Consider the following 27,701-nt stretch of genomic DNA (forward strand, 5'->3'; position numbering starts at 1 on the left):
CAATATAGTGTATATACCTGGCCATCACACCCATATGTGTTTTTTGAACATCCCATTGCAGATTTATTCTCCCTGTGCTCCACTCTTCTCTGAAGGCTTTCCACTAGATTTTGGAGTGTTGCTGTGGGGATTTGTGCTCATTCAGCCACAAGAGCATTAGTGAAGTCACTCACTGATGTTGGGCGAGAAGGCCTGAGGCACAATCAGCATTCCAATTCATCCCATAGGTGTTCAGTGGGGTTGAGGTCAGGGCTCTGTGAAGGCCACTTGAGTTCTTCTACACTAACCTTGGCAAACCATGTCTTCATGGACCCCAATTTGTTTGCCCGGTTACACTGTATTTGGTGTTCTAACAGCTTGCTCCATGGGCCTTTTTTATAATTTGAGCACCTGCTCTTCAAAAGGTCTCTGCATGACCTTGACGAACATGTACAAAAACACTCATTACAACTATGTTACTAAGAAGAGGCAAACACTATATACATTTGGTAAACAGTCTCCTGCTAAACATAAATTGTATGAAAGGTGCACATCATCTAGAGTCAAATATTATGCATGCATATCTTTCACAGCTACTTAACAACAAGAACATTATAAAATCACAAATGGAGAAAGCACAGAAAAAACATATTCCTTTCCCAATCACATATGTTCTTCTCTCTGTTTAAATTATTTTTGAATCTACTTAGAGGTAAGACAAAGAGTGTTTTAATAATAATAATAATAATAATAATAATAATAATAATAACTTGAATGCCTTCTGTTATCTCTAATAAATGCCTGTAGCTTTTATCCCAGGTGTGATAATAGCATATTAATATTATAAACCCTTACAGTGGGCTACAACCTCTTTTCATGATGTACAGTCAAGTCCATAAAAATTTTGACATTGACAAAATTATTGCTCTTGTAGTTGTCTACCACATTATACTGGTTCTGATATAATGAATATATTGATATATTGATATAATATTGATATGTTGATATAATGAATAAAGTGCAGCCTTTCAGCATTAATCTGAGGGTATTTACAGGAATTACAGCACTTTATAGATGCTGTTCCCCCAACTCCTTTTCTTAAAAGGACCAGAGGTAATTGGACAATTGTCTGCTCAGCTATTTCATGGCCAGTTGTGTGTTATTCCCTCATTATTTCACTTACAATTAAGAATGTTGTATTTTTGAACTCTTACGTCCTCACCTCGATGACGTCACTAAAGTGAGACATGGAGGAGAACCGTAGGCCATAGTGCTACATGAAACAGGTGTCAAGTATCTCAGTGGGTCTTGATGGTAGTACAGCATTGATTACTTTAATTTTTTGACCAATTCCACTTAATTTTAATAGCTCTGTTCGATATGCATTTGTGGACGCCATTTCATGTTCAATTTACTCGTGGATTTAGATGGAGCAGTGAAAACTAGAAACTGAGGGCTGAGAGCCACTGGGCCTAGTACACTATACTATTCCAACTGTACTGACTACAGTGCAAAATAAATTAGCTGCAAAAAGTCAATCCTCAGACACGCCATGCCTGGTTAAAAGATAATGTATCAACTACATTTAGTGGTCTATTAAATGTAATCTAAAAAGAATTGTTAAAATGGCGAGTAGTTATGGAAACGGGCGGTCAGGTGCCTCCATTAGAAGCGTCACGAGCCTGTCATGTGACTTAAACTTCTGCAACTCGCACATCCGGTTGTGCGTGGAAGAAGCCATAGAAAACATTTGCAACTCCGAGACAGGGGTTTTCATTCCTATCTTTTAAACCGGCTTTAAAAAAGAAATATAACTAAAACCAAGTGTGTTCCTATTTGTCCTTCACACTTTCAAACTGCTTAGAACTTTAAAGGTAAATGTTAGGAATGTCGGCGAACAGTTTGTCGTACAATGAACAAGGAGGAGCGGACACAGGCGTGGAAGTTGGGCAGGAGACCACGCCGACCACGAGCTTTGGTCTCTTCACCAGCGACTTTAAAAAGTAAGCCAACAAACAACTAATAACAACTTTATTTTATTTTACGCTGTGTATGTGTGTGTGTGTGTGTGTGTGTGCGCGCGCGCGCGTTTTAGCTGCCAGTTGCTGCCGCGTATACACTGCTGACGCGCGTGCGCGGAAGAGACGGCGGCTTACCATCGCTGTGTTCGAAATGGCAAATCGCGAGCATTACAGAGAACTGTTATACTCTCCTTTCACACCTATCCAAGGTCTAGTTTCCTTTACCTTATTGCTTAGCACTTAATATAAGAAATAAAGGAACTGGATTTGGGTGTACGGAACGAATCAGGCAAATAATGTTTAAAAAAAAAAGCTGCGAGTAAATCCCATGGTTTTGGAATGAGATGTGATGTTTGGGTGTCCACATAGTTTTGCCATGCAGCTGGAAAAAAAAGACTTTCTCAGTCTGAAAATATTCAGGAAGAGAATTGTATCAGCAGTAAACTTAATTGTTATGTTTTAATTGCAATTTTAATTGCTACTATTCAGAAATATCAGAAGGTATTTTAAATGTTTACCACAGTGTACATTCTTCAAAATCTTCACTGCTACACATCTCATACTTCTTCATTTAGTGAGCATGGAAATACAGCTAAGCCAACTAGGCTGCATTCGCATTGCCAACCAAATCTGATTTGAACAGTCTTTGGGAGCATATCAAATATTTGTGTATATGTGTAAACAGCTTGGATCAAATTTTTTCTACATCTGATATAGACCACATGTTATTGAGGTTCTAAATCTGAAAACAGGTATGATGTCTGGTCATTAGACTCACATCTGAATGCTCATGTCCATTTATTCTTTTAATTGTGAAGCTATCTTCATTGTTATGTGGCGATGGGCTAGGCCAGAGTTCATGCTTAGGGATGAACCTTATGAATCGTGAAAGGTAGTCAGTGGAGACCAAATGACATACATGATCTCATTAATCTGTGGGGGATGTAATAATAATAATAATAATAATAATAATAATAAAACCCTGCAGAGTAGCTACAGGAACCAGGCTATCTATGAGGACATTTCTCAGGCCATGGCAGAGCAAGGATGAAGTTGGTCCTGGTTCCAATGCCAGTATGAAATTAATGGCCTTAAGGCAAAATACAAAGAGGCTAATAAGCACAAGAAATGCTGTGGAAACAAGAAGCAGCACTTGTCCATAGTGATGCTACTGCTAAAAATTTGCTGTTTTCAGCCAAGTGCGTTTTGGCAGAAAGATTGGATATTAACCGCATGAATTGTGTAATGGTCAGATCTTACATATGTAGACATGGGGGGTGGTTATGTGTAAGTGTGGAGTGCAGAGATGCTATGATGTGCATGTCAGTCAGCCTTCCGACTATGCTTATTGACTGAGGGTGCGTATCCGGAAAAATTGCGATGACATGTCATAACCCCTCTTCTGCAGGTTTTATGAAGGGTTGCAGGATAATATATAAAATGCCCCAAATACATCAAAAGTGTAAAGTAAAAAAAAAATTTTCTTTATTGCATCCAGTACATTCCGTTTTCCATAGCTTGAGGATGCTTATAATGGCCCCAGTCATTTTTTTTTTTTCAAACAGACTCCCACTAAAGACACAAAATAGATGACAAGAAACTCTAGGTACTCATTCATTCATTCATTCATTCATTCATTCATTTATTCATTTTCAGTAAACACTTTATCCTGGTCAGGGTCACATCCAGTCCTGACAGTATTAAATACAAGGTGTGAGAATTCACCTCGGATGGGATGCCAGTCCATCGCAGGGCACCATATACACATGCACATTCATACACACATTCATGCACACATTAGTGTAGCCAGTCGGCTTGTCTGCATGTTTTTGGACAATGGGAGGAAACCAGAGAACCCATAGGAACCCCCACAAACATGGGGAGAATATGCGAAACTCCGATAGTAGCCCCCAGCTCAGAATCGCACCTGAAACTTTGACTATGCGAGGTGCCATTGTTACCTTTTTTTTTTTTTTTTTTTTTTTTTTTTTTTTTTTAAAAAAAGAAACTAAAGCATTCATCATTCTGTGATTAGTAGGATTACAATACATGAATCACTCGACACTGCTTAATACAGATGAGTGAAAATGCTTCAGATATTCTTTTTGTGCAAACTGAATTGGTTTATAATTGATGATACAAAGATTGTTTCCCCCAGCACATATCCAAACAAAACTACACCTGTGCTCTCTTCTATTTATTATTCCTACAGTGAAACACAGAGTGCTCCTTTGTTTTTGGCTCAGAGACTGCTCCTTTTTATCCTTTTCTGTTTCCTGTAAAATCTGGCTTGGGTCATGTGATTCTGCCCCCTAGTGAACATATTACTGTTACATGAGCGTCCACACACATAAGCGTCCACACACAATGCAGCTAGTGATATAAATATCGGACTTCTCTACTCAAAAAAATGTATTTTTACCATTTTATCCACAGCGTAACACATTTCAATATGAACAGTATTAGTTGCAACACTCATCCACATATTTATTCTGTTTATAGAGGTCATTACATTAGACCTGTTTTTTTGTAATATCTTTTAGTTTGTATCTTTCCTCAATAAGAGATATACAGAGGAGTAAGTTAATAAATAAATGTGAACATAAGTTAATAAATAAACGTGATCTGTATGCAACCAGAAAGATAAACCATATGAATGGGGAGCTTGTGATTTAATACAACAATAAACATTAATATCAAACAACAATATTACAGTTGATTATTTAAATAATTTATGAATTAATTCAACAATAATTAATTAAGATACAATAAAAATAGAATTAATTGTCCAGCCCTAATATGTACTTTTGCTTTCAAGGGTGGATGACCAGTAGGGTGCAGTAAGAGATAAATCTAGTTAATGTCAGTCACTGCGCTATATCAGGGCTCAGATTGCTGATGCTGTGCTGCTTTACTCAGTGTAAACTGTTTGCACCTAGCTGACAGCAAGCCTAAGTAAATTTTTCTTTATAAAACAGTGTAGTGTCTGCAGGGTTTCACAGTCTCAGTGTTGGAGGATCTCTTTTTTTCTGTGTTGCCTAGTTCAGTATGCTTTGCTTTACAACATTCAGTGTGTGAAGTGATTTGGTTGAGGAGCGGAAACACTGCAGCGTGCAGTGTAGATTTGGAGACGTGGAAATGGAAAATTGTAGCACTGTGCTGATGTGATTATCTGTGTTTTGTCTGAGATATTGTTGTCATTTTTCTGAAAGGAATTGATTTGTGCATGTATGCAGTGTAACAGGAGTTAGTATGAGAGTGTGTAAACATAGATTGGAGGGGATGTTACCAGAAAAGTCTTTGAAACAGTAGGTAGATGATGGCATCCTTGCAGTCTAGGAGCAGGTGTTATGTAGGACTCTCCCAGGAACAATATTACCGTGAAACCACCAGTTATCAGTTTCAAGGCTGTATTTTAATTGCTAATTTTGCTGTTAAGATATAACCATAGAAGACCTGAAAAAATAGGCTAAAATAGAATGGTCTAGGCTTGTGCCACTGATTTTTATTTATTTATTTATTTTTCTTCCCCTGATCACGATTTTCCATTGTAAAATATCGCAATATAAGATTTAATTGTCCAGAGCCATTAGCCTCAAAAAAGCATTTCCAGCATTTCCACCATTTCCGGTTTAAGGAGTGGAGGCATAATGATAATATCAGCTGGATGGTGGATTTTTAAATGATTCCTCAGGAATGTGGAGTTAAAAAACATAAGTGCACATTGCAAATCGGTTGTTTAATGTTCACGTGGCCAACATTTTCACTGCGTTGATAGCTCAGTGGTTAATCATGAGGACATGAGTTTATATCCCAGCACAGCCAAGCTGCCACTGCTGGGCCCTTGAGCAAGGGTCTTAGCCTTCAACAATAAAATAAACACACATGAACATTAAACATTCTGTTACAAAGTAAAGGTACATTTCTCTGTACTAATTTACTGAACATTTTCTTGCGTGGACCTAGCCTCTTGCAGGTTGATTTCCATCATGAAGATAAATGGCCTTTCTTGCGGTTTATTGTTGAGCCACTTTGCTGCACATTATCACCACCTTCTGGAGCATCATTTGCCAAATATTTGATTACACGAAATTTTCATCATGGATTATTTTTATAATTGAGTGGTCGATTATAATTGATTGTTTGACAGCCTTACTTCGTTGTAGGCATATTGAATCTTTTTGGGTCAAAGTCTTGTTCCTTTTTTCTCTTTCGAAAGAGCTGTTTTGACCTTTTTCTGCCAAAATTTTCAGTGATACATACATGTATATAGTATCTATATGTTCAGTTTAGCTAATGTTAGATAAATGTATATTTAACTATTTAACATCCGTTTATTATACACTTGTCTAACATTAGCTAAATTTGCTATAAATTTGCTGTAATTCATACACCGTTTACCCAATCTGGATGAATACCCTCAAATTAAAGCTAAAAGTCTGCACTTTGAGTGCAAATTCATTATTATACATTATATTAATTTCAACTCAAATATACTGTGGTAAACAGCTAAAATAACAATAGCTTTGTCAATGTCCAAATATGTATGGACCTGACTGTATGTGGTAGTGAGAGTGAGAGAAGAGAGCTAGCTTGGCCACAGGATACTGTGATTTTTAACGTCTATCTACGGCCTGCAGACTTGTGGACGTGTCTGATAAGCATGTCTGTGAACCCATTAGACCATAGCTCTAGAATCTTTCTTGGTGGGTGAAATCTGAGCCTTTATCCTACTAATGTAGAACTATAAGCAAATAACAGTTGACTAGCTACTATTCTATACTATGCAATACTTATGATGGTATGAGAACATTATGCACTATGCAAACATACTGTTCCACTTTGGGTAGAACAGATAGGCCTTAAAAAGTTAGTCAGTGTACCTTTGCATTTTCTGGTTGGATGTAATATTGTGTCAAGTTAGCTTATGTTAGACAACTAGCTGACATTATCAGAAAAAAAATGATCAAAATCATCTGAAGGTGGATAATGAATAATGAATCTTCTGGCTGGCTATGGAGATCAGGGAGTAGAATTTAAAAAATGTATCAGTTAATAAATTCTTCAAGCTATTGGTCAATATATATTTCATTAAATACAACAATGACTCAATGAATCCATCAATAAATACACCAATAAACATTTTTTTTTTTTTAAATAATTCGTTTTATTGAAAGATTTATTGATGGATTAAAGGGCCCATAAATTTGAGTCCGTAAATATACTCAATATATCAATCAGTAAATCTCTTAAAAATGTTTAAATACACGTGCAAATAAATATTTAAATTGTTAAATAAAGCTTTCATGTATTTATTGATTGATTTATTAATGAATGTATTCATATTTTGACTTAGTTATGTATTTAAAGGATATAATTGAAGCATTCAGTTAGGTATTTAATATATATATTTTTTTAAACTTTACTCACTCCATACTTTATAGCTGGCTAAACAATTCGTTCGGCCATAACCTTAAAACCACTGACAGGTGAAGTGAATAGCATTGATTATCTCGTGGCACCTGTCAAGGGATGGGATATATATTAAGCAGCAAGTGAACAGTCTGTTCTCAAAGATGATTTGTTGGAAGCAGGAAAAATGGGCAAGGATAAGTATCTGAGCGACATTGGCTGAGGCCCAATCGTGATATTTAGACGACTGGGTCAGAGCATTTACAAAGTTGCAGGTCTTGTTGGGTGTTCCCGGTATGCAGTGGTCAGTACCTACCAAAAGTGTTCCAAGAAAGAGCAACCGGTGACAGGGTCATGGGCGCTCAAGGCTGATTGATGCACATGAGGAGCGAAGACTAGCCTGTCTGGAGTTACTGTAGCACAAATTGCTGCAAAAGTTAATGCTGGCTATGATAGAAAGGTGTCAGAACACACAGTGCATTGCAGCTTGCTGTATGGGGCTGCAGACCAGTCACAGTTCCCATGCTGACCCCTGTCCACCTCCGAAAACGCCTGCAATGGTCACGTGATCATCAGAACTGGACCATGGAGCAATGGAGGAAGGTGGCCTGGTCTGATGAATCACGTTTACTTTTGCATCATTTGGATAGCAGGGTGAGTGTGCGTCGCCTACCTGAGTAAGAGATGGCACCAGGATGCACTATGGGAAAAAGGCAAGCTGATTATTGAAGACCAACTACACCCCTTCATTGCAACAGTATTCCCTGATGGCAGTGGCCTCTTTCAGCAGGATAATGCACCCTGCCATACTACAGAAATTGTTGAGGAATTTTTTTGTGGTTTGCGGAACATGACAGAGTTCAAGGTGTTGACTCGGCCTACAAATTCTCCAGATCTCAGTCTGATCTCACATCTATGGGATGTAGTGGACAAACAAGTCCGATCCATGGAGACCACACCTCGCAACTTACAGGACTTAAAAGATCTACTGCTAACGTTTTGGTGCCAGATACCACAGCACACCTTCAGAGGTCTTGTGGAGTCCATGCCATGATGGGTCAGAGCTGTTTTGGTGGCACACGGGGGACCTACACAATATCAGGCAGGTGGTTTTAATGTTATTGCTGATCAGTGTATGCTTCTTGTCATTGTCCATCTGCACTGTGAAGCACCATCCAATAGGTTTGAAGATAATATAGCCCTATACACTTAATGAAATCATCATGCTGCTTTTGTCAGCAGTCACATCATTAATAAATACAAGGGAACCAGTTATATGTGCCCACACCATAAGAAGGTGGTATGCTTTGGATCATTCCCTCACCAGCCTTTTTTTCTTTCTTGCACTCTCTCTCTCTCACTCTCTCGCTCTCTCTCTCAGCAGCTTGTCAGTTTACTGAGAAACCAGAAAGTGTAAACAACTGCCCTGAAGATTTTCCTGTGCTGATAAACTATGCAGTAAGCAATGTGAAAAGCAAGCCATTTTGAAGCTGGGAAAAGAGGGGAAAATTGATCAGAGCCTTTGCACAAGCATTAGGTATAGCTATAGCACAAGCTATAAGCATGGCCAATATAACAATGTCCTGATAAAGAAAGAAACCTCTGGTGTACTAACAACCAGACAACGAACAGGTTGGCCAAGGAAAACAACAGCAATTGATGATAGAAACATTGAGAGCTGTAAAGAAAACCCAAAGACTACAGTCAGTGACTTCCACAGGGCAGGGGTGAAAGTATCACAATCCACTGTTCGAAGAAGACCGAGAGGCCACACCACAAGATGCAAACCACTCATCAGCAGTAAGAATTAGAAGGCCAGGTTGGAATTCACAAAGAAATACAGAGATGAGCCACAAAAGTTCTGAAACCAAGATTAACCTTTACCAAAGTGATGGTAAGGCCAAAGTGTGGAGAAAGAAAGGATCTGCTAATGATCCAAAACATTTGTATTGTATTTGTATTTGTATTGTATTTGTATCCCTTGTATTTATTAATGAGCTCATCGGGCAAGCACGGAGGAGGAAGTGTCATGGCTTGCATGGCTGCTTCTGGATGAATTCAGAAGTCTACAGAAACACTGTGTCTGCCAATTTACGGGGGAAATGCATCCAATCTAATTGAGAGGAACTTCATCATGCAGCAAGACAATAACCCAAAACACAACAAAAGACTTCATCGGCGGAAAGAAAAGTGGAAGGTGTTAGACTGGCCTAGTCAGTCACCAGACCTTAACCCAATTGCATTTCACCTTCTGAAGAGGAGAGTGAAGGGAGAAACCCTCCAAAACAAACAACAACTGAAAGAAGCTGCAGTACGAGCCTGGAAAAGCATCACAAAAGAAGGATGCAACAATTTGTTGATGTCAGCAGGTCGCCGGCTTGATGCAATTATTGCAAGCTAGGTATATGCAACCAATTAATTAAATTAATTTACTTTAATTTACTTTTAAAACTATCTGTTCCTGTACTTTTTGCTCACCTAAAAATTTGGGTGGTCTGCCACCAAAGGTGCCATTTTCTAAGTTGTTTAACAGATCTAGATGTATAGATGTAAATATCTAAATGAAATGAAAACTGAAATTCTGATCTGCCATCTCACATCTCAAATCAAATCTTCAGTGTATAGCAAAAAAAAAGAATTGGCCTTGCTGTTCCAATACTTTCTGAGGGAACTATATATGCACTCACACACCCATCTTCCCATCAGTGGACTTCAGAGAGATGCTCTCATTTTTATAAGTGGTCTCATTAACCTTTCTGTATATGTACTCATACTCGTAACGTGGTCAATAATCTGCAGGCAGACTCGGTCGGTACATTGACCATTGTGTTGGAGAGGAAGGTGTCGTGCCAGCTCTCAGTGTTTATCAAGTCTTGATAAGAGCCCCACGCTTCCTGTGAAGGGGAGGAGAAAGTGACCACAGTCTGAAAGAGCTGAGACTGTTACATTAAAAATCCATGATTCCAGCACAGTACAACTGTCACCTTCTTTGCAGTTTTGTTTGTGTTTTTGATTCTTTTATTTTTGGTTCTTTAATTGGATGCTAACTCCAAGGATGGTAGGTTGTGTTAAAAGGAAGTGTGGGCAGAGTTAATGGTTAACAGGAAACTGGCTGAACTGGAGTTCTGTTAAATGTTCCAGTCTGCTCATTGTCTGTACAGAGTCTGTAGTTTTGTGAAAAATTTGATTTGGAGCTGGACTGCATGCCTTAAAAGAAGTACTGTTTGATAAGGAATTTGGCCTGAATGCTCAGCTGCTGTTGGTGTCTCCACTCCATGGTATGAATTTGATAAGGTGTGATGGACATACAGTCCAGAGGTCTCCCCTCTCACATGGTGCCTGATTTGATGTAGAGTCACTCAGTATGTGAGTGTCCGTTTATGCTATTCTGTTTCTTGTCCATAGGTGAGGAGGATAGCAGCAGACACTGCGTGGCTTGGAGAGAACCACTGTCCATACATGCTGACTTTCTATAGAAAACTTTTGTGATTTTGAATATGTTTTTAAAGAATAGCTTGGTTGGGACTTAAAAATAACTCAGGAATATTTAATTTTTTGCTACAAGGGAATTTAATTTGTGACATTTTATGGACTCCAAATTGTCTTAAAAGTTCTCATTAGGAGTGAAGCATTAGATTTTGAAACTGGACATTTTCTCTGGATGGTGTGTCTATGGATTTATGGATAAGATGAGCAGTGGTTTGTCTGGACTCTACTCTGAAGCACAGGGTGTTGTGCATAAGGTGCTGGTTTCTGCAGAGAATTTGCAGCTCACACTGAGATCGGACTTCAACCTTGAGGAACACGCTCTCAACTGCCATCACAGAGGCTGTCTGGAGGCAGAAACCACAGGGTATTAGATCTCACAATGCATTTGTGCACTTTCAGGCTGCTTTGTGATGGTTTAATTCTAAAGCTTTCACACACGGTATTTACATATTAGAATCTAACTGATTCTTATACTGTATTTGGATCTATTTGCTGATTCATTCTCTAGGATCTTTGAGGGGGAAAAAAACAATTCAATAATAGAATCAGCATTGCTTTATTACTTATTATAATAAAACATGGTGCATTCATTGCTTACTTTACATGGGAACCACATTTCCTTTTGTACAAATGAAAGCTACAATGCCAAGCTATGCAAAATTTCACTGGCCTCATGGTGATCATGATTTCACTTGATTTGTGTCATCATTTAACATTCAGTCATGGCTAAAATGTCAGTGGGTTTGTGGGACTAGCCTATACAATATGACTAAGTAGCCTAGGCTATGTTTACAAAAACAAACTGTTATCATGTCCTTGAGCTCATGTGTGATCTGTTTAAAATATGGATTTACATGTCATTTCTGAAAATTTAGTATTGTTCATGGTTTCACTGGTGCAGCACATTACAATCAGTGGGCAACTACCTAGCAGGGAATATGCTTCTATAGCATTAGTACCCTCACATCTCCCCTGATACTGGCCAAATTTTAAAGCAGCATTGCATTTGTCCTCCTATGTGTAAGCAAATTTAGCAATCAGGCGCACAAAGGGAGTGATGAAAAGACTGGCAGAGTATGTGCTTGAGCTAAATAATCTAATCAAATCTGTCTTATTTTTTCTGTCTAAATTGATTGTATGCTTGTGCAGTAGCCTGCACACTGAGATTGGTTGGTTATTATTAATTAAATTATTCATTCATTCATATAAAATTTTTTGTAAAAATTCTATAAAAAAAGAGGGTGGGGCAGTGTGTCAGCATGGCTGTGTGTGTGTTGAGTGGACTGTTTCTAACTTCTCCAGTCCTGCAGCATGCAGTCTGGTTGATTAAATCCAAGCCTGAAACGAATCAGCTGTGTCTGATGAATCAGAGTTGGGTGAATCAGTGTGAAATGAATCTTTCTATGAAAGGAAGTGTGTGTGAAAGCATTTGTTTTGTGTCAGAATGGATTTCAGTGCAAAATGAATGAAGGTGAATTGAATCTGTTGCAGGAATGAGGACCTAAAGGAGATGCTGGAGAGCACTAAGGAGTCTCACAAACTGGATGCCATGAAGAGGGTGGTGGGGGTAAGTGTGTGTTTGTTTTGTATATAATTGAGTGTATGTTAGAAATAATTGAGCAAGTGACTATGTATGTTTTATATATAATTGGGGTGTTCACTTCTATGTGTATGTTGCTAAGAAACCTCGGTAGTAAACCAACAGCCTGACTAAGTTGTTTATTGAAATGGCCACAAGCTGTAATCATATTAATATAGTTACTTTGCCCCACATTTGCAATCAGTTTAGGCAGATTCCCTGCTGGAGAGATTTTGACTTTCCAGACCTGCACATATAAAGATTTTGTAATTTTTTTCAGCTGATAGCGAGGGGGAAAAATGCATCAGAACTGTTTCCTGCTGTAGTGAAAAATGTTGCAAGCAAGAACCTTGAGGTAAGAGCAGCAAGACATATATATCTTCATTTCATGAAGATGTCTTCAAATATCATGAACCGTTATTTTATGATTTTCACTGCTACATGCACATGTAATAATCACTGTGACGTGGCCAAACACACACACAGTCTGGAGACATGAACGTGCATAGAAATACATATAAACACATTAGACACTTAGACATGCACAGTAGGAGATGACCCATAGATGCTGCAACTACATCTATTGATCCTCAACAAATTGCACATGCACATGTACATTAAAGTAATTGATTCTCTCTCTGACCTGTATGTGTGTACTCATGTGCACACATGCACACACACACATTCTCTCTCTCTTTTTTTTTTTAACCCTGTCTCTCTTTTTCTTGGACACACCCAAAATCATGCTCTCACTTGAGTAGTCACAAGTAATAACAGTTGATCATGTGTGAATCAACTTTATGAAATATACTTTGCACTTGACAGGGAGTCCAAACTATATAAGACAAAACAGTGCAGTACAAACAATCATGTAACGCAAGGTAATGCTGTGGTGTTTTACCAGTAAACAACTGTAGAGTCAAAACAGTCACTATTCAGAATTAAATAACAACTTTTAACACAGTGTGACACATACTAAGCTAGCAGATTGAGAAACAGCATGGCTAAAGGCGATGATGCACACTGATGATTATCGCCAGTCCATGTTCCCTCATCACCCCAACAGCAGACACACTTACAACTGGGTTGACTCTTGAAAGAGGTTGGGAGATACAGCCAAAAATTTAAATGATATTGTTTTCAGAATACTGCCTGACATTACAAAATACACACAAATACAAATGCAAAAACGATGCAAAAGTGAAAGCCTGGACGGTTGTTTGGTTGTCTGTCTCTCTCTGTTGCTGTCAGTCTTGCGTTCTCTGTACGTCTGTTTCAGTATCTAATACAGGAGGAGGGCATAGCTTAAGATGAGACAAAGATGGTGGTTTTTTGGGAGGTCTCTGTATCAGATGGAAGAGGATGAGAAGTCACTCACACCGCTACCCCTAAATAATTTTTCACATTTGCATGCAGTAATTTCATGTCTGAATTAGCCCAATGAGAGCTCATAGTCATACAAAATCAGCACCTGACTGGCACGATGAGAGCAGAGCTCAAATGTGTATGTATGTGTGTAGTGTGTGTGTGTATATTTAGAGTGTGTGTGTATCTGTGTGTCTTGTAGCTGAAGAAGCTGGTTTACGTATACTTGGTCAGGTATGCAGAGGAACAGCAGGATCTTGCCCTTCTGTCCATCAGCACCTTTCAGCGTGCTCTCAAGGTACATCCCTCTCACTTTTATCCCCACATTCCCAGCACGCTCTGAGACTAGGCAGGGAAGCAGTCTCGCTTTGCAAATCAGTTGGATTTACAATTTTGTTACCTAAAATGTGTGTGTGTCTGTCTGTCTGTGTGCACCCGCGTACATATGTACGTATGTAGGATCCAAACCAGCTGATCAGGGCCAGTGCCCTACGGGTTCTCTCCAGCATTCGTGTGCCAATCATTGTGCCCATTATGATGTTGGCCATCAAGGAGGCTGCCTCTGACCTTTCACCTTACGTCAGGAAAACAGCTGCTCATGCCATACAGAAACTGTACAGGTACACACACAAACAGACATGCATATTCCTTTTAGTAATGTATGTCTGCAGCCCTGCAGGCTACTTGGCCAAAAGTAAATTTAAAAATATAATTGCAATATTAGGCCACTGGGATAACAACAGGTGCAATAAAAAATAACTGGAGGTCAGTTTAGCTGTGTTCACTGTTAGTTTATTATAATCTTCTCTATGATAATTACTTTCAGAACTGGTCAGCTAGACATTACTAAGGACAAAAAGAAGTTTATATCAGGACAGGAATAATGACCAGGCAAACATTTCTTTCACTGTGCATATTAATCTCATGGCAAGAGGCAAGTAATGCACATTCTGTGTCTCAAACCATTTAATGTATGTTCAGTAGTATGCCTGAACAGTAAAGACACCATTGGTGGACTGGGGTTTGGGATGTGGCCTGAGCATTCATGGTTCTGAGAATATAATTATCTGCAAGCATTATCTCTGTTTCCTCAGTGTTAAAGAAGTGCTTTGAGAATAAAATTTGTATTATGCGCATGAATGTGACATTTACTGTGTACCACATTTTCTAAGTACTGATCCATCAGCAGTCTGCCTCTGCATCATCAAGATCATATTATGAAGTATCTTTTTGTCCCGTGACTCATGTCATTTTTTAAGAACGCTACACCTTGTAGCTTTAAACAAAACACCTACTTGTAGTTAACAGCAGGTCACTAACCCTAACTAACAATTTCCATTCCTTCTCTATTCTTCTCTGCACAAACATTTGCTCAGGATTCCACCCAACTTTGTCTGCAAAACTGCAAATACATGTTGCTTGTCTTTTTTCTTAAGTCAGTTACATCTGCAATGGTATTGAATCTTTTACTCTTTAATTGTTGTTTTTTTCCTTTTAAGAAGTTTCTTTTTTGCACCCTTTTGCTCTCATACCTTTCACAGTCTGGATCCTGATCAGAAGGAGCACCTGATTGAAGTGATTGAGAAGCTACTAAGAGACAAAAGCACGGTCAGTTTGAAACATCACCTCCTTCAATCAAATAAAAAGTGCTTTAATATAAGCATTCAATGCATGTGTGGTAACTAAATAGCTATCTTTCATGCTAGCAAAATTGGGTTGGCAAAAGCTATTATAAAAGGCAAAAAGGTCTCAGATGCTTTTTTTGCCTTTAAGCATGTACCATACAACACATTTACTCTTGGCATCTGAAGCACCAGAGACAGATGGAAATAGTCTCTCCTGAGATCTGATTGGAGACTTAGATCTGATGGCAGAGTCTCCCAGACCATAGGATTTATCTTTTTTTTATATCCATGAGCATGCTTTGAATTTGCTGTGTTACTGACCAGATAATCAAATTGGGATCAGGCCTTTATATACAGCAGATTGAGAGAGGACAATTCTTGGTCAATTGGACAATTTCCCCTCCATGGGAAGATCACCCAGAATTAGAATTTGAATGGGAATCTTAACAATGACTTCAGGAGTCATTGCTCCAAGAAGAACACCTAGAGCAGGGGTCTTCATTCTTATCCGCAAAGGGCCAGTGTGGATGCAGGCTTTCAGGATGCTGCAAGGTCAGTCAATTGGTTTACAAAATTGGATTTTATGTTTGTTATTTATATTTGACAGAAACCCAAGGTTTAACCACAAAGTCACCCCAGACTCATCAGGTCACCATGGCATACAGGGCAAACTTATTACCAAAGCATGCAGATCTCCCACTGTTTTTACTGGTATGATCACAAGCAAAAAGGCAAATTTGACTAGCAAAATTGTAGTTAAAAAAAAAAAAAAAAAAAAATCAGACAGGCCCATTTCAGTTTGCCACTCTCATGGGCTCCTAAGGAAGGGCTTTAAAGTACTTGTGGAGGATGGAGGCACCTTGCTCTTTTCAGAAAGCTGATATGAAGTTTTTGAAAGACGTTTATTTCCAGTAAACCCAAGTGGGTTGGACAAGGTTGGAGAACAACTGTTGTGGTGATAAGGTGACTAGCATTCCCACTGAATCTAGCTTGACATTGATGATAACCTGTGTGGCTCTTTTCTTGGTATTGTACTGTGAAAGAAGAGGGTGAATATGTCCCAAACGGTCTGCTTTTGGTGGGAGTGCATAGGAACTAGTGGTTCAAGTACCACAGTACCCTGATGCCTCTGGCCATCAAAGGAGGGCTGCCAGCATACCTTCTGAAAACACCTGTGGTGCAAAAGAGAGGCTAAAATATAGGACTTTGAGTTGGAGTGCCTGTCTTTGGAAGGCCAATCTAAAAGAGTTTCTGTGTTCTGGGGGTGCTGGAAACATTCCACAGATTCACTGATGCCAATCAGTCTTGTGGTTGCATGACATGAATTACACCTGACAATTTTAGTATGCAGAATGGGAGGGATTTCAGGAACCAGCTCAGCCCTCATTATTCTTCTGAAGAGAAAGTATGTTGAGTAAAATTCTTTGTTCTGAATCGTACCTTCCCTGTTGTATCTCTGTTCATGAATTTCTCCAGAATGGCATTCTCGGGGTCTGATATTGATGTGTCCATGAGCTACAAGGACACTGGAAAATGATGGCGACACTACAGTTTGTTTGCCTGTGACCTTGTCACCAGAATTAACTGATCTAATGTAGGACAGTTCTAACCACACTTCACGTCACGTGTAAACCAGGTGCAGTGAGCCGTTCCATGTCCTGGCCTAGTTGTCCAACTGCCAGGAGTGAGGTGGCAGTTAGCTTCCAGATAGAAGGATCAACATTAGCTGCAGATTGGAGTGTTAGTACAAATATTGGCAGTATAACAATATAGAGCTTCATCTGGTGAAACTACCAGCGATACAATGTAGATATTAACGGTAGGCATGTGGCCCAGGCCAAACTGCTTGTGATCCATTATACTAGCTTAAGCATATGTCACAAAGACCTAATGATTCTCAATTGAGCTGAGTGTCTAAAACCTCCTTCTTTAAAACTGTCAAAAAAATCATTGCACTGTGCCATAGTTAATGTCATCATGATTGACACGGGGTAAAAGATCCCTGTTCCGCAGGTTGGATGTCAGTATTTAGTCCCACTTACAATGCTGTTCAGCTGTTAAACCTTATTAGATTTAAATCTGCCAGCTGGGTGTGGCGTGTTGGTATTGGCATGACAGTCAGTGCAGCGGATGCCTATTCTAAACTAAACTTTTAAGAATTGGTATGTCCTTAAATAGTGTAATATGATACTGCACATTTATTGCACTGTGTGCTTTGATGCATTCTTGCAAAAATAAAACAGCTTGCTGGTCATCTAGTAAAAATTAGTCATCATGCATCCCCTAGTATTATGCCGTCTCTAGGATTCTATAAATAAATTCATGATCAACACTGGGTTCATGTCGATCATATGTAATATTGAATATGCAGGTGGGGACATGTAAATGATTTATTACAGACATAAAAAACAATAACAGCTGGCTCATCCACAAAAGCCATTTTGAATAAAGTATTTTTTGATAATTGGTGACACAGGCCTAAAACATGCTACGCTGCCCAACGTTCATCTTCTTTGCCCTGTTCTGTGGAGCAGTGACTACGCACCTAGAACAGTGACTAGTAACTATAAACTATGAGTCCACCACTATGGTCATGCAGGATGTCTTGCATATTTTTATGAAAACCACTATTTGTGATATTGTTAAGTAAGAACTGGAATTGGAACAGGCATTAAAGTGCAACAGGATGTACTGCTATTCTAAATTTAGTTTATTTGAGCAAAATAAGAATTCTCAAATTTCAGGGACGGTATACAAACATTTCTCAAACCCAAACCACAGTAAAATATTAATCATTCACGTAATAAAGATTGCACATAAATATAGATAATATCTAGTATTCTGTGATGTCCATCGTGGTGCACAAGTGTAACAGCTGTCTGTAGGAATGACTTTTTATGATTGTATGCTTAAAAAAAGTAAATAAAAAAAAAAAAAAAGTTGAAAGTAAGTGAATCTTAATTAGCTCTGTCTGTGTGTGTGTGTGTGTGTGTGTGTGTTGTAGCTGGTGGCAGGGAGTGTGGTGATGGCATTTGAAGAAGTGTGTCCTGATCGGATTGATCTGATCCATAAGAACTACCGGAAGCTGTGCAACCTTCTGATCGATGTGGAGGAATGGGGACAGGTGGTGATCATTAACATGCTCACCCGCTACGCTCGCACGCAGTTCATCAGCCCATGGAGAGAGGTGCCACTATTAAATTCAAATACCATGATAATTGTCTTTACTTTTGTACTGCTTCATGATGTCATTATGACATGGATTATGTTCTACTCATACAACAGTTAGTTTTGGTCTGCTAATTTGATTGGACAAATGGTGTTCCAAGAGAGTTGATGTTTAGTATAACAGCACTGGTACATTTCACTACTTGTATCACACTGCTTGTCTGTGTTCACTACATAAATGATTCTAGCAATTCTAGTGATAAATTGTTAAATTGAAACCATTACCACACCTACTATAGGCTGTCAGTCAGGCTGTCAATCCTTTTGAAATACGAGACTGCAGAAATCATTGTTGATCTGCCTTTGTGAACACAGTCTAATTTAGATGATGGCAATATAAAACGAAATACTTATTTTCTGGCCATTTTTGCCATTGTGTGCATACATGTTTCTGTCTCTGATAATTTATTTTTTGCCATTACATGTGCGCACATCTGTAGGACGGTACATTTGATGAAAACAGTGAAAAGGCATTCTACGATTCAGATGAAGAGAAGAGAGATGGCGTGAAGCAGACAAAGCCATACGTGATGGATCCAGATCATAGATTACTGCTACGCAATATCAAACCTTTACTGCAGAGTAGAAATACTGCTGTGAGTACACACACACATACAGTACATTATATAAGGGTTTATAAGGTCTTCGGAAGGGAAAATTTCAGACTTAAAATTTAACACTAATTGGCCACCTGTCTAAATATTATTTGGTACGACCATGATTTACCCTCCAAGTAATACATTTCCTTCATATGCTGAAAATTTTGTTAGAATTTAGTGTTAGTATTAGAAGTACAGTAAAAAAAAAAAAAATGCATGGAGGTGAAAACTAACGCAGCCTTTGTCATCTTTTTTCTCTCTCTTTAACTTCTGGATGGAACCCTCCATTTCTTTCTCTATTTCTTCCTGTCTGTCTTTCACAGGTCACTTAAAGATTGCTGGGAAAAATTTCATATGTACTTTTGTCCTCTGATAGCTAAAAAAAAATTATACAATTATACAGTAAATAGATTGTAAATAGCTAGTTTTATACTCATGATATATCATAGATAAGAACAGAAGGTTAAAGTGCCCATGTCATGAAAAACTAAATCTTTCTTGCTTTTCTACAATAAGAGGTTGATGTACTATATGAATGTCAAACTTTTGTTCACTCCCAGTCCATACAGTACATGTATCCAGAAGCCCCAGGCTACAAAAACAGCCCTTTTAATTATTCATAGTTTGACTCACATTTATATATCAGTGCTATTCAGTCAATTAATGATGTGTAATACAGGGCAGCCAGTTGAAACAGAGGCCATTTAACATGCTTCTTCCTTAAAGACAAACACAGTTGTTCTTCCTCTTTCGGCTGCTCCCATTAGGGGTCGCCACAGCGGATCATTGGTCCACGTATTTGATTTGGCATAGTTTTTACGCTGGATGCCCTTCCTGACGCAACCCTCCCCAATTTTATCTGAGCTTGGGACTGGCACTGAGAGCGCACTGTTTATTTTAAAGGTGAATTCTAAGGTAATCCTGTAGAAGCTGAATCTGTCAATTTTGGTACTTAACCACACATTGGAGCTTTATATCTGGATGTTGGAGGAAAATATAGAATATATTGGCACTTTAAACATGCTAAAAATGTTATTTAGAAATACAATAGGGCGTAGGTTCCCAATCCAAACCCATTGTCCTGCATGTTTTAATGTTTTCCCTGCTTGAACACACTTTATCCCATTCAAATCAGGAAGAGCTATCAATTAGGTGTGAGAGTGTGTGTGTGTGAGAGTGAGAGTGTGTGTGTGAGAGAGTGTGTGAGTGAACAGTGAAAATGCTCAAATATGCAGTACAGGTGGTTCTCCAGGGCCTTTGTTTGGAAACTGTACAGTAAGGCAATGTTAACATGATATGTTGTTAACAGGTCAGGTCTAAGAGTCTCCCTAGTCTAAGAGATTAGATGGAAAAATCTTTGTGGTTAAGGCATTGGGCTCCATATTGGAAGGTTATGAGTTCAAATCCCAACACCACTGAGCCACCACTGTTGGGTCAAGGCCCTTAACACTCAGCTGGTCGGTTGTATATTGTCTTAATTTTATGTCGTTTTGGATAAAAGCATAAGATGACTGAGCTAAATGTTCTCCAAGATCTTCACCTGTATTTTGCCTGCCCTACTTATACCCCTTGAGGTTAATATTTACATTCAATGACCAGTTTAGTAAATGGGAAGGACACCATATATTTTATAGTAAGATGGGAACCCCAACTAGGCAAACTCACTCCAAGGTGTTAGATAAACTAATCAGTTCCTGGAATGACAAATCTGAATAGACCAGATGGCCATGGTATGCATGGGTGGGAGCGCGTGTGTGCGTGTGTGCGTGTGCACACGCGTCTGTGAGTTGGTAGGGAGTATCACACATTACAATATATAATATAAAACTGTATTTTATGAATATTATTTCTAAACGATACACTATTTTGATGTCACATTGTTCATCAATAAAAAATGTATATTTATAGAAAATTTAATTTCCATTGAGATCTTACCACGACAGCCATATATATCAACTATACAGCAATACTTAAAAAGGTGAAAGTTTTCCAAATTCTTAAGTTTTACAAGCCTTCATTCTCTTTCATGCCTAGAAAGAGACTCTGATTGTTTGCTTGGCTTCTTACTCTGCTTATTCAATCATCGTTGGGCATGGATGTTTATAATCAACTGGTTGTGTAAGGTGTAGCACTTGGGCCAGATTCAACTAGGATTCAGATACGAATCTGGGGCTGAATCTGGCAAACTGGTGTGCCATTTTGGCATCAGTCAGCAAAGGGGACGTCCAAACTGAAGACTGCTTCTTTAAGATGTTTAATGGTGAATCAGTGGAATAACTTGTGGATAACAAAGCTAGCAAGCTAACGAGGGAATCCAACTTAAGATAGTAGCCACTATCTTAGAGTTCTGAATGATTCCAAAAATACAAAATGCACTCATTACAGCATGAAAAGATCATAGGAGTCTATTGCCAGCTTTCAGGGACAGGTTTCGAGACCTGATCGTTCCCAGGTGCACATGAGGTCTTGCATGTACAAGGTGAGAAGAAGAAAGGGAACGAAGGCCGTGTGAACTTGGTAGTTATCTCAAGTAATACGTCATACAGTCACTTTGTGACTTTGTGATTAATACCAATATCTACTGCAATGTTGTGAGGGGCAGTGGGGTGGCAGTTGAACCAGATGAAATTACAAATACAGTCTGTGATATTTGTTTATTCTTGTTTCTCATATTAGTATCAATACTGGAACAATACTCAATATTAGATATGGGTATTAATACTGTACAAGCAATCATATATAATATATTGTGATTTTTTTTATTATATAGAGCGTGTTGAAAGTCGTGTTGTGTGGTTTGAATGAATCTTGTTTCATTTTAAATCTTACTCTCACACGATTTAGAGAAAGAAACAGAAAAGGATGGATGGAGTCTATCTAAATGTGTCTCAAAGAGTTAGACTTGACTGAAAAATTTGCTAAAATTGCAGAGTACATATTATGTGAGAGACTTAAAAAAAATAAATAAATAAATAACAGATAACTACAAAAAAATCTCTCTCTCTGTCTCAGGTGGTAATGGCTGTGGCACAGCTGTATTGGCACTTGGCCCCTAAGCATGAACTGAACATCATCACCAAATCTCTGGTGCGACTGCTAAGGAGCCACAGGTATAGACACAAACATATGCGCACACACTCATATTTTACTCTCGTAAATATTTATGTATCTCTTTCTCTCTCTCTCTTTCTTTCTGTCTTTCAGAGAGGTTCAGTATATAGTGCTGCAAAATATTGCCACCATGTCCATTCAGAAAAAGGTACAACATTTAAATTTTATTTAAATATTGCTTGTAATAAATGGTTTACTATTCAGTGCGTTTAAATGTTCAGTATTGTCTATTAGGCCACTTTGTGTTGTTGATAGTGTTGAAATGTGTGCTTTAAATGCACATAAATCCAAATTAAAGTGGACATGTGTTTTGTTCTGAGTTTATCGTGTGCACATGCATTTTAGTGAGGTGTTAAAAATTGGAACGTATTTCTCAATTGTGTTTGGTCTGTGTGTTTTAGGGCATGTTTGAGCCATTCTTGAAGAGTTTTTATGTAAGATCAACAGATGCCACACATATCAAAACACTCAAGGTAATTATACAAATTAAGTGTTTTAACATGCAGTGTAACTTTTACTCTCAGTACTTCTGCCTGTCTGTGATTTAATGTTTCCTGACTTTGATCTTATTATTGTTAATTGTGTTTTGATAGCTGGAAATCCTAACTAACTTGGCCAATGAAGCCAACATCTCCACCATACTCCGTGAGTTCCAGGTAACGTTTTCTTTTTCTTCAGGAATTTAAAGTGATATGGCCTGGGGACACACTTTATTCAAGCTAATAATCTGTTAATTATCCAACTGAGTGCATAATCAGTAAACCTAAAAATGCTTCATGTGCAACAGAGTAAACCATTCAATAGGGTAAACCGACTGAGGCCAAGCCAAATTAGATTTTTATCTGGTGGAAAGAAGTGAATGAACCATTAAACTACTCAACCCAATTATAGACTGAATATTTATACGTTCTGTGTGTTTTTTTGCATTACAATGCTTGCTGATTGGCAGAAAACAGTAAGAGTGAGAATTATACAAGTAACATTCCAAAACGGAATGATGCAGGACCCAAATACTACTTCTCTCTTCCTTATGTGCAAGGACATTTAGAAAACATTATGCTCAGACTTGAATCATTTAAAACACAATTGACACTTAAGTGATTGAACTCTACTAAAGCTGAAGATGCCATTTGGTCCAGATGCAGATGCTTTCAGCTTTCCCTTGTGTTTTGCTGTGTGCTGATGCTGTATAGGATATCTGACAGCCAAGGAGCAAGGTGAGAAGATTTTGTAGGTGTGGAAGATAGCGGGCAGAGGTGGTCAATGGATGAAAGTAAAGAGAAGAACGTATTGGTGGCTGAATCATGTCGTACAGAGGAAAAGGAGCCAGGGTGTGTTAGGGTTGTTAGGACGTTGGAATCTAGGGAGGAGGGAGGGTGAGAGTGAAGGATAAAAAGTGATGGTCTGAAAAGTGGAGCAGGGCAAGGTTAATGTCTAGGAAGGATCCCTTTTGTGTTGGAGGGCTGTTGTTGTAGGTAAAGTTAAGAGCAAGTGTGCAAGATCCTATCAGAAGGCAAGAGACTAAGGAGGATGTCCAGTTCTTCTGTGAAGGTTCTAGGGGGTTGGGTGAGTGATAGATAACAAAATTAATGGGAGAGGTTACAGCAACAGCATGGATTTGAAAGGATGAGATGTTAAGATGAGATGGTGCAGGATGTGTGAAGCACCATTTCTTGGACAGAATTAAGTATGCACCATCACCCCTGCAAATCTCTCATGGAGTGTAAGAGCAAACAGACGAAGATGACAGAGCAGCCAGTGTTGATGAACTCTTTGGAGTGATCCAGGTCTTAATCAATGCCAGGAAGTGGAGAGAGTGAAGGGGAGCTAAAGCTGAGATGACATCAACTTTCTGGAAGGCAGACTGGCAGTTCCATAGTTCACCTACCACCACTGAGGGACTGAGTCAATAGTGGAGGGTAGTAGAGGTTGCTGGTTGTACAGCCGAAAGTAACCATTAGGGCACAATATAGACAGCTATATTAGAGTAATCCCTGCTCACAGGGATTCTTAGGGGAGCATGAAACCACTCTTGACTACATGCCTGAGAAATTGAATAATCAATTTACCAACAGACAAACTAAAACAATACTAAAGTTAAAACCAAGCAGATTGTACACTAAAAATCAAGACTGTCTAAAGATCGAAGATAGAAAAACTCAAACACACTGAATATTGAACTGGATCAACATTGCTAGTGTGGATATGACCGACAGGTGTGTGTGTGTGTGTGTGTGTGTGTGTGTGTGTGTGTGTGTGTGTGTGTGTGTGTTTTTAGACATATGTTAAGAGTCAGGACAAAGAGTTTGCAGCCAATACTATCCAGGCAATTGGAAGATGCGCAACCAACATCTCTGAGATCACAGACGCATGTCTCAACGGCCTTGTGCTATTGCTTTCCAGCCAAAATGGTAAAACACACACACACACCCCACCTATTTTTCACGTGTATAGACAAACATGCTCACGTGAACTCGCACATGCGCAGTTAGTTATAGTATTACTTGAAGACATTCAAATATTGTGCAAAATTAACCATAATCGGAAAAGGGATGTTTTGGATCTTAAAGTTATTTGAAGAAAATATTCACAAACTTATTTAAATTAAATGTATCCAGTGTTCTATGCTTTCTTTATGAGGAAATTTGCTAACATTTCAGTTACATTTGAGGAATATTTAATAAGTTTATTAATACATGGACATTCTGCAATGCACTCACTCCTCATTCCTGCAGCAGGTATGTAACAATCAAATGTTCTGAAGATTGGACTGCAAAAGAAACGCACGCCCCAAAATCACATAATACTGTCATAGTACATATATGCTTATAAGCTTTCCAAATTAAAAAAAAAATATTTTAACTATATATTTCATTTATCAGAACAGAAAAAGTAAAAATTGTAATTCAGAATCAAAATCAAATTTATTGTTATTGTTATTAAGAGCAAAAAATAATACAATAAACAGATTATAAGCAGATTAGATAAAAGACAAAAGCAATGCAAGTTATTCAATTATGTACGGCTTGATGGTGTTTTTATTTTGACTTCTAGTGCCATTAGTTTTCTGAATTTCTTATTTCTGCTATTTTCTTCTAGCCAATTTGAGTTGGCAGGTCTATGTTTGACAGAGCTGATGTCAGGTCTACCAAAGTACCAATCAGAATTATCCATCTGCTAATTTACCCCAACTACAAAAACTGAACTTACTTCGCTCAGCCTCTTTGTGATGGAGCAACCGAGATGTATACCACCACAATGGATTTGAAATGAAGCAATCAAGATGTGATTGAAGAGTAGACTTTCAGCTTTAATTCAAGGAGTTTAACATAAATATTGCATTAACCGTTTAGGAATTCAAACTTTTTTTGTCTTCAGTAACTGAAAATCATGCTCAGTTGGGATGACTTACTTGGCCATTTAAGGACATTCCATTTCCAAGCTCTTGGGTTGCTTTCGTGGTACGTTTTGAGTCATTATCCATCTGTACTGTGAAGCGCCATCCTATCGGTTTTGCGGCATTTGACCGAATCTGAGCAGAAAGTATAGCTCGATATACTTCAGAATTCATCCTACTACTTCTGTCAGCTTGATGTTGTGAAGGGGTTTTTCTTCACCAAGGAAAGAATTCTCCAATCATCCACTTTAGTTGTCTTCTGTGGTCAGGCCTTTTGGTGTTGCTGAGCTCGCCTGTGCATTCCTTTTTTTTTTTTTTTTTTTTTTTTTTTTTTTTAATTTTTTTAATTTTTTTTATTATTATTTTTTTTTTATTATAAACAATGTACCAAAGTGTTGAGTTGGCCACTCCTAAAGTTTCTGCCATCTCTTTGATAGGTCTCTCTTGTTTTTTTTCAGCTTAATGTGAAAGTTCCCTTGAACAGCTCCCGAATGCAAATTCAACACTTGGAATCAAATTCAGACTTTTTATTTCCTTAATTTGTCATGAAATAAAGAGGAAACAGGCCACATCTGGCCATTAAACTGCTTATCAGTCAATAGAGACTTTCTTATTCCTACATGCTTTTCTCTTACTTGCACTGTTCGGGGCTTGTTTCCATTGCCAGGGAGATACCAATCAATAGATGTCAATCAGTATTCAATCTGATATGCCTACATAGTTCTGCTGAGGTAGAAAATATGACTTTTTGCAATTTTTAATTATAATTAAGTTGTATTTATGGATATGTATTCCTTGAATCTCCCACTGCTAAATGCTTAGTAAATGGCAGATCACAGAGATTTGCCAGAGGCTTAAAATATAAAAATTAAAAGACAGGCAGTGGTGCCCAGCTTTCATGTAATTCATAAAATTCCCTGCATTGTCAGTGTTTTCTTCAGTGGGATGTGCAGCATCAACTAACAGGTCACAGGCCACCTTTGTCTAGAGGTAAATTTTATTTGAACAGATTTTCTGTGTTTGTTGGCATGGGGAAGATGTTACTGCATCTGGATTTTGGCAAACAGCCAACAATGGCCAAAAATCTGGTTTCAACAAAAAATGATTTTTCTGCCTATATTTTCACACCTCTACTTTAAGAAAACATTCTGTTTCACCAAAACAATGTGTAAATGCTTTTATTTGCTTTTAACCTTGCCTAGGCCTTCTGTGTAGTATGTTGGGTAAATGAGGAGCCAGTCTAACAAATGTACTTAAAACCGGTCAGTTTGCATAAAAATGTTTTAATTGCTAGCTAAGTTAGCTTTCCTTGTGCAGTGAATGTCAGCTTTTGATCAAGTTGTTGGTTATGTGAGAGCAAAGTGCACATAAATAGATTCAATCTGGAAATGTCAAAACGATCATATGACATTCAGGCTCCTGTTTGTTAAATGCTGTGTGCCTACTGGTTGGCTTCCGGTTGAACTGTATCAGACGCATTCCAATGGACAAACACTTTAAGGAAAAACTGTTAAATTTCACAGCCTTAAATGTTCTTTGTTTTGTCTTTTTCAGAGACAGTCGTAGCAGAGAGTGTAGTGGTCATTAAGAAGCTGCTGCAGACACAGCCCTTACAGCACAGCGACATCATCAAACACATGGCTAAGCTGTTTGACAGCATTACGGTGAGACTGCTGCAACATGTGTACATTCACACACAGACACGCTCCAAAAACACAAAAAATCTAAGCTGTGATTAATAATACAAAATATTAACACAAGGATTTTTGCAGTTTAATGCAATTAATCCTTAGTCTTTTGTGATTCTTCTACTCAAGTCTGGAAAGCCTGTTGAAGTATAAAATTAAGTTTAAATGAACTAATTTCCAGACCAGAATGGAAATTTGAGAAAATATG

The 27,701-nt window shown here is 38.3% G+C and overlaps 1 protein-coding gene across 2 annotated transcripts in view; it reads left to right on the forward strand.

Moving 5' to 3' along the window:
* The first annotated feature begins 1,663 nt into the window (after nt 1–1,663).
* The window catches only part of ap3b1a (adaptor related protein complex 3 subunit beta 1a), an 80,060-nt gene continuing 54,022 nt past the window's right edge, over nt 1,664–27,701 (forward strand). The window contains exons 1-14 of one of the 2 annotated variants that reach the window (XM_026928844.3): nt 1,664–1,982; nt 12,393–12,468; nt 12,761–12,835; nt 14,048–14,143; nt 14,305–14,465; nt 15,387–15,453; nt 18,475–18,657; nt 19,139–19,294; nt 22,310–22,407; nt 22,502–22,556; nt 22,810–22,881; nt 23,002–23,064; nt 24,687–24,819; nt 27,360–27,469. In XM_026928844.3, coding sequence (XP_026784645.2) covers nt 1,858–1,982; nt 12,393–12,468; nt 12,761–12,835; nt 14,048–14,143; nt 14,305–14,465; nt 15,387–15,453; nt 18,475–18,657; nt 19,139–19,294; nt 22,310–22,407; nt 22,502–22,556; nt 22,810–22,881; nt 23,002–23,064; nt 24,687–24,819; nt 27,360–27,469 — 1,470 coding nt within the window. In that variant the 5' untranslated portion in view covers nt 1,664–1,857. Of the gene's footprint in view, nt 1,983–10,774; nt 11,266–12,392; nt 12,469–12,760; nt 12,836–14,047; nt 14,144–14,304; nt 14,466–15,386; nt 15,454–18,474; nt 18,658–19,138; nt 19,295–22,309; nt 22,408–22,501; nt 22,557–22,809; nt 22,882–23,001; nt 23,065–24,686; nt 24,820–27,359; nt 27,470–27,701 lie in introns of those variants that run through there. The other variant, XM_026928843.3, reaches the window with a different exon arrangement.

The sequence above is a fragment of the Pangasianodon hypophthalmus genome, chromosome 15 (assembly GCF_027358585.1).
Source record: "Pangasianodon hypophthalmus isolate fPanHyp1 chromosome 15, fPanHyp1.pri, whole genome shotgun sequence".
Taxonomy (NCBI): domain Eukaryota; kingdom Metazoa; phylum Chordata; class Actinopteri; order Siluriformes; family Pangasiidae; genus Pangasianodon; species Pangasianodon hypophthalmus.